Source organism: Pongo pygmaeus, chromosome 22, assembly GCF_028885625.2.
Source record: "Pongo pygmaeus isolate AG05252 chromosome 22, NHGRI_mPonPyg2-v2.0_pri, whole genome shotgun sequence".
NCBI lineage: Eukaryota > Metazoa > Chordata > Mammalia > Primates > Hominidae > Pongo > Pongo pygmaeus.
Window position 1 is genome coordinate 43856411 of NC_072395.2, and position 7909 is coordinate 43864319.

General features: G+C 38.2%; 1 protein-coding gene across 1 annotated transcript; it reads right to left on the reverse strand.

Moving 5' to 3' along the window:
* Positions 1-6578: 6578 nt before the first annotated feature.
* Positions 6579-6896, reverse strand: LOC129022531 (keratin-associated protein 19-8). Its single transcript, XM_054468755.2, has one exon. The coding sequence runs from the start codon at positions 6861-6863 to the stop codon at positions 6672-6674; it is 192 nt and encodes a 63-aa protein (XP_054324730.2). The 5' UTR covers positions 6864-6896; the 3' UTR covers positions 6579-6671.
* Positions 6897-7909: the final 1013 nt, after the last annotated feature.

Sequence of the window (7909 nt, forward strand, 5' to 3'; positions counted from 1 at the left end):
CAAATCGGAAGTACAGCTGAGATTGGATTCCATGGAATTTTCTCATGATAACCCTAGGAATATATGGGGGAAATGGGTAGAAGATAAGAGATGCAGCTATTCTGATTCATGAATTGCCCAATGAGAGGGGATTAGTGGTTTCTTTTTAATCTGAGAGGATGTATTAGATTTCTATTGGTGCAAAACACAATACCCAAAATTTAGCAGCTTAAAACAACACATTTTATTATCTCACGGTTCTGTAGGTCAGAAATTCAGTAAGCCTGGCTGGGTTCTCTGCTTAGAATTTCACAAGACCAAAGTCAAGGCATCAGCCAGTCTGGGCCTTTAACTGGAGGTTCTGGAGAAGAATCTAACTCTAAACTCATTCAGTTTGTTGACAGAATTCAGCTCTTTGTGGATGTAGGTCTGTGGTTCCCATTTACTTGCTGGCTGTTAGGTGGGAGTATCTCCCTGCTTCTAAGTAGCATCTGCATCCCTTCATATGGGGTCCACTCCATCGTCAAAGTTAGCAACAATGTGTTGAATCTCCTCCATGCTTTGAATCTCTGACTTCTGCTATTAGTAGAGAAAATGTTCTGCTTTTAAGAACTCATGTGATGAGCCGGGCGTGGCGGCTCATGCCTGTAATCCCAGCACTTTGGGAGGCCAAGGCGGGCGGATCATGAGGTCAGGAGATGGAGACCATGGTGAAACCCTGTCTCTACTAAAAATACAAAAAATTAGCTGGGAGCAGTGGCGGGCACGTGTAGTCCCAGCTACTCGGGAGGCTGAGGTAGGAGAATGGCGTGAACCTGGGAGGTGGAGCTTGCAGTGAGCCGAGATCACGCCACTGCACTTCAGCCTGGGCAACAGAGCAAGACTCCGTCTCAAAAAAAAAAAGAACTCGTGTGATTAGATCAGACCTAACCAGATCATTGCAAGGTCATGTGCCATGTAACATAACACAATCATGAGAGTGTTATCTCATCCTATTCCCAAGTTCCCATGAATCAGGGCAGGGCATTTTTGTGGAGGCCATTGTAGAAATTCTGCCTGTCACAAAGAAAGTAGCGGATAAAAGTCAGTAAGATAGGTTTTGGTGAAGACTGATTTGCTTTCAAATTCCAGCTCTGTAATTTGAGTGGGTTTCTGTTTAAAGTCAGGTTAAATTGCTAAACTTCTCAAGCTTCACTTTCTGTAGATTACAATCTACTTAGGAGCAGGGGTACCAACTACCACTTCCCATATACTTTGCACAGTGCCCAAGACATGCCAGTGTTTGCAAATATTTGAAAGGATGAATGAATGGATAACATTGAAAGTCATCCCCAAAACATACTATAAAGCTATATTTGGCCCTGTTTTGTCAATGTTTCTTTCATTGACTTGGGCCAATGAGATTGTGTTGATGAATTTACCCAGACTGACTTGGGTCAATTAATGAAAACGGAGAAGCAATGTACATTAAAGAGATAAGTGAAATAAAGCTGGGCCAAACACTGGGTAACACAGCCGAAATTAAGAGTCATGGCAAACTAAAAAAAAACAAGCATTTCAATCAACTAAAATTAAGATTAATTAGTTTCCTTAATGACTTTGGCAGCTAGGAACCTTGGAGCTAGGTTTTTCTCAACTCAATTACAGTTTTCCCTTAGCCCAGGTTATCTAGCATAGTTGCCCTGCCTCTTGTCCTTTGTCTCTAATGCTTGATGGTTTTAATGTGATACTTTGTTTTACTGTAAATCACCTGAAAGCTTATTAGGAAGTACACAAGATATAAAATATGACAAAATGGAGAAAAATCTGTTTTCTAAAATTTCCGGGGTCCTAAAGAAAAGAGCAGAAAGGGATTTTTCTCAAGGAGATCCAGAAACAGAATCAGTTTCTTAAAAATTCACATAATGAATGGGTCACACATGGAGAGTGTGAGCTTGGGCAAAGCTAGGCTGGCAGGAATGGGCTCCAAGGCAAGAAGGTGGAGGAAATGGCCTTACCTGATCATTTTTCCATCACACTCTGTGCCCCTCCCACCCTGAAACTTCAGTGAAAATCCTAATCTGCCAAAATGCTATTATGTAAATGGGATTTCTTTTTCTTGGTGCAGATGGTTAAGGCCAGGTGGAGAAAGAAGATGGTACAAACTGAATTACATAGATAGAAGTGGGAGTAAGGAAAAGAGAGACTTTGAGCTATTATACATCTTTGAATGTTTTTATCATAATTGCTGAGACACAGGAAGATGTCACAGGAAGACTGAAGAAATAAATTAATAATTATCAGATAAGCTTTAGTTCCTACCCTCATGTACCCTACACCATTTGGCAAGGTTACTCCTGAAGAAATTCATCCATTTAATGAGGGATTCAGTGCTCTCTCTCTAGATTTATTTTTAAAACCTAAGATTTTGAAAATATAGACATCTTTGTTATGTTTATAAGATTTAAAATTCAAATATTTTGTAGATTTAATACCTATAACATATAATGATATGAAAGTACACAGATATATGAATCTAGATACTTATTTAAGACTTGGAGTTCCAATAAGGCAGCTTGTACAGTCTTAGAGTGATATCAAAAAGATATCAGCCTAAAAAACTTTCTATCAAGTGTGGAAAATTTACCCCGATCTTTCCACATCTCCATCATATGCATGTTTGAGCTACAATAAATTTAAAAGAGAAATGGAGCAAGGGGTCCCTAAGATATGCAAAACAATCCAGAAAAGTAACTGTGGAAAGACCACCAATTCTCCCTTTTCGGGGCACACAGAGACAAAAGGTTGAATACTTGCTAATGGGAAAAGGAGCAGAACTAATGTGTTTCATCTCATCCAAAGCAGTCAAAGGCAGGAATGTTTTCTCTACGTTCTCTTCTCTCCCTTTAGTGTGGCTGGAACAACGAGATAGCAGAGCTATAAGACAGCAGCCCAGATCCCTGAGTCACTATAGGAGAGCTCCAAGGAGAAGTGATTCACTGAGTAAGACTTAGACAAGAGTCATAAATAACTTTACTGGATTAAGCCTGAGATTTTGAGGGTGTACTTGTTACTGCAGCATAGTCTGTATTATCCTGACTAATACCAAAACATTATTCCAAATCATAAACACAAATATTTCCTGATCCGAAGTCAATTGGGATTCAACTGTTTCAAATTACCTACAACACAAATTAGACATTATAGAGGAACTAGCAAAAGCTTACTTCATTTATAGAGATTTATCATTTACTGTCAATTAATAACAGGTAAGAAAATAGCCAATAAATCAGGGGCATTTACAAAATGCACAGAGATTTTGTTTTGTTTTGTTTTACTACTTCCAAGCACCTCCCAGATAGTAGTCACCAAAGTTTAATTTAAAAAATACTAATTTTGGCTGGATGCAGTGGCTCACACCTGTAATCCCAGCACTTTGGGAGGCTGAGGCAGGTGAATTGCTTGAGCTCAGTGATTCAAGACCAGTCTAGGCAACATGGTGAAACCCTGTCTCTACCAAAAATACAAAAATTAGCCGGGCATGGAGGTGCATGCTCCCCAGCTACTCGGGAGGCTGAGGCATGAGAATCACTTGAGCCCAGGAGGCGGAGGTTGCAGTGAGCCAAGATCATGCTACTGTACTCCAGCCTGGGTGACAGAGTAAGACCTGTCTCAAAAATTAAAATAAAAATAAAAAATAAAAAAATACTAATTTTAAGTAACACTGAAAAATTATTCCTAACAAATATTCTGAAACTTATCAGACCCCAGCTTATTTTGCCACATAGGATTAGTGCCAATTAGGTTCCAGCACAAACAGGCGTTTTTAAAGCCTCCAGTCCTGGCATCATGGGGGGTAGAGAATGTCATCTCTCTCTGGGTCATCCGAATCATTTCTTAAAGGCTTCCCTTCATGTAAGACGTGAGCTTGGCATTCTATTTAGCTGGTGAGTTGGGGATGAATGTACATTTTTCTTCTAAGCCTTGAAAGTTTAATCCATTCTGTGCAAGATAAATCTCAGCAGGCATTTGGGGAAAGTTGAATTTACTGAGAGGTTCATATGTGCTATATTATTTCTGTCAAATAGAAGATACTAGCTGCCAATGGGGTTATAAAAGCAACTGCCTGGTCAAGATTTGTGCTGATCACTATGTTTATCACCCTCATGAGTAACTCCTAGTTCTCAACTCATTGTTTTTCCATATACATTTTTCAGACATATTCATTAGCATGAGGAATGTTTGATATCAACATCAATTTTGCTAAATCTCCGATCAGCTATCCCAAACACATCAGGCAACACTATTGAAATGCTGAAGGCTTTATATAAAATCATGAATACTGTTGCCTAACTAAAATATCTTTGAGAAACACAAAGGATATTAGTAACTGTATATCTTTACTTACCCAAATCATTTTAATAGAGTAGATAAATTAATTAAAGGAATGGCAAACAGCATTTTTGTTAATATATTTGCATCTTTCCTATCAGCATAACAAATTTTCTCATGATATTCCAAAGAATAATAATTTAGCCTATTATATAATTTTCAAAATCATCCAGAACAATTTTTAGGCATCAAAATTCCCTTTGAAGTTTTGTCAATATTGAGCTAGATTTGTTTTCTCTGTTAATCATACACATCTCCTACTCATATCACCTACAGCACACTCAGCATATATACTCCATGTCCATTGAGCAAAATGCACTTCCTATGTAAGCTAAAGAGAGAAACCCATAGGTAAGAAGTTTCTTAATTCATGTTTTTTACTTGATTTTCTTTGTGGTTACTGTTTAACTTTCTTTAGGTCATATTCTTTCAGATACGATTAGATTTGTGACTAACAATACTAATAACATGTATATATCCTAAAGTTGAGGCTTAGACACATTACAGGAAACTTTCCTAATCTTCTCCTAAATTTTGGAATAGAAACTCACCACTCCCTTCTCAAAGACCTCCCTTCCCCACCTATGCCTCTATTATGGGCTGCTATATTTTGAGTTTCTTGACACCAAAAGCGATGTATTATTCATTTGAAATTTCCATATGTCGTAGCCAGCATATAATACAAAGTAGGTCCTCAAAAAATTTTGAACTATCTGAATTATCTGCTCCTAGAAGGCACTTTTGAAATCATGGAATATTATCAATTTTTAGCCTATTTTAAATTGAAATATAACAAACATGCTGAAAAATATACACAACATAAATTTAATGACTTAGAAAGAACCTCCATGTAATCACTTCCAGATCAAAACATGGAAAATTGCCAGCACCTCAGAAGTCCCCCTTGAGCCTTCCCATGAATACTATCTTCCCAAAGGTAACAACTATCCTGACTTCTAACCCTGTAATCTCGTTTTTGTTGTCTAAAAACTTAAATAAATGGACTCATACTGTATTTATTCTATTATGCCTGGGTTCTTTCACTCCACATTATGATCGTGAGGTTCAGCCAGGTTGTTGCCTATAGCTCTAGTTTGGCCATTGTCATTGCTGTGTAATATTCCATTGTAAGACTATACTGCAATTTATTTTTCCATTATACTGTTGATAGACATTAGGTTGTTTATGGTGAAGTCCAAATGTGCACATTTTCCAGTTATGTGGCAAATATCTGTAGCTTGCCTTGAAAGCAAATAATTTTTCATTTATGTTTCTTGACAAAAATGCAAGGCATTCTGCCTGACCCTGTAAGGGTGTACATATGGAGGGCTACTGTTGAGGTTTTTTGTCAGCTGCTGGGGCAAAAATAAATTCCACCTAGGGTGAGAGATGTTTGACCAGAGTGTGTGAGTATGTGTGTGTATAAGAGGAAATGGGGTGAGAAGAGGGTGGAGAGCTATAAAAGAACACCATTATCCCCAAACCACTGGACAGATTAAAAATGATTTTATATTATAACACTGATGAGCAAGTTTCTTAATCCACAAATATTCCTGACTGCCTTATACGTGCCACGTATTGTCATGACCACAGAATATACAATGGTGAATGCACACACACAGACCCTGGAAGCTTGGGTCTGGTTCTGTGAAACGAATCAATAGAAATGAAACCAAGTGAGATATACCAGCCACAGAAAGACAAACATTGCCCGATTCCACTTTACATGAGGCATCCAAAAGAGTGAAATTTGTAGAATCCAAGAGTAGAATGGCAGTTACCAGGGGCTGGATGAAAGGAGAAATAGGGAGTTACTGACAAAGAGGCATGAAGTTTCAGTCAGGCAAGGTGAACGGACCTTAGAGATCAGCTATACAATATGGTACTTGTAGTCAACAATAATGTATGGTTAACTCAAAAAGTTGTTAGGAGAGTAGATCTCATGTTAAGTGTTCTTACCACAGTAAAACAGAAAAAAAAATTAAACCAAATTTGCTCTACTATTAAAATTAGTTTATTGAAATAGAAGAGTTGGTGCCATGTTGATATATTAATAAGGGAAGAGAGGGATTCACAGCTTGAAAGGTGGGATTCTAGGTCATTCCACAGGAAGGGTTCCCCTTGCTGCTGCCATTGATTCTGTGTGTTTGTTGCCAGAATTGAGTCTTGACTTTGAAGAGTTCACAAGGCACCCTTTGCTGCTTTGTCTGGTTTATCAAGAAAGTGGCTGCGCAATTGACAGAAGGGGTAAAAAGACCTGAAAGGAGAATTAAGTCAGGATGATAGACAGATTCTAGTGATCCAAAGAATGAGTTCACTCTTCAGTAGAAGGTAGAGAATCCATATCCTCCGTAGTATAATGGTCGGCAGCAGCTGAATCCATAGCCTCCGTAGCCAAAGCCATAGCCCAACCTGCGGAAGCTGCCATAGCCGCAGCCATAGCCATAGACCCAGCCACCAAAGCCTCCATAGCCATAGCCCACGCCTCCATAATAGCTTCTGTAGTAGCTCATGGTTCAGCAACTGCAGATGTGTTTGGAGGTCAAGGGCAAGTTTCCTGAGTACAACTATCACCAGCTTCCCTGGGACTTTAATACATCCTCAGTGATTAGTGGGGTAGACTTCTCATGGCGTAGATTCTATTGCATGAAAAAAATCTCATTCATCTTAAAACTGTAGGACAATTCCTGACACTAATTAAAGATGTTTTCATTCAATTTCTGTGCAGTTTGGATTCCACAGGATGATTATGCCGTCTTCAAAGCCCTCTTGCTTTGACCATCATAGTTAAAGCTCTATAATCAGACATAAGAGCAGCAATCAGCTCCAATTTTGTCACCTAAAATTGTTCTTTCATTACAGCCCCTTCCCAGTATCTGATTCTTAATGTATTCCTTTCACAAATATTTAATGCCCAACTAATGCATCCCAGGCACTATGCTCAGAGCTAGAGATACAGCTGTAAATAAGAACTGCCCTTCCCAATCCCATGAGTTTTTACCCTTCATCTTTGTTATTTAAGTTAGTAAAGTAATAGAAGAGGTACACTTACTGTATAAATCCAACCAAATATAGCTGATAGCACAATAAGATCACATTTATTTTTTTAAGAGAGAGAAAAAAACCCAAATGGAAAAATTTTGTTTCCTTACACATTACTACCCTTTTAACTCAATGTTGTTTATGAAACTTTTGATGGCTCTTAGCTCTTACTGCAAGACATTTCCATTATTCAATGTTTATATAGGAAACAACACTAGGGGCAAGAGCTGTGGGTGTGATTTTTGCAAAGTGGTACCATATTCTTCATCTCTGTAATCTTCTTCTTTTTAAAAAATAATCTTCTAAAGAGATTAACATCTGAGTATTGGATCTACCTATCTGACTCCACAGCCACAGGTAGGCAGGCAGCCCTCTCTGCCTTACTAAATTCCTAACACAATCAGCAAAGAGGTTTTAAAAAGCTGTTTTCCAAATTCTGGGATTCCATCTTCTGCTCTCTAAGGAAACCTTAATTAAAGTATAATTTACAGAAATATGTAAAATTAAAAATACTTAA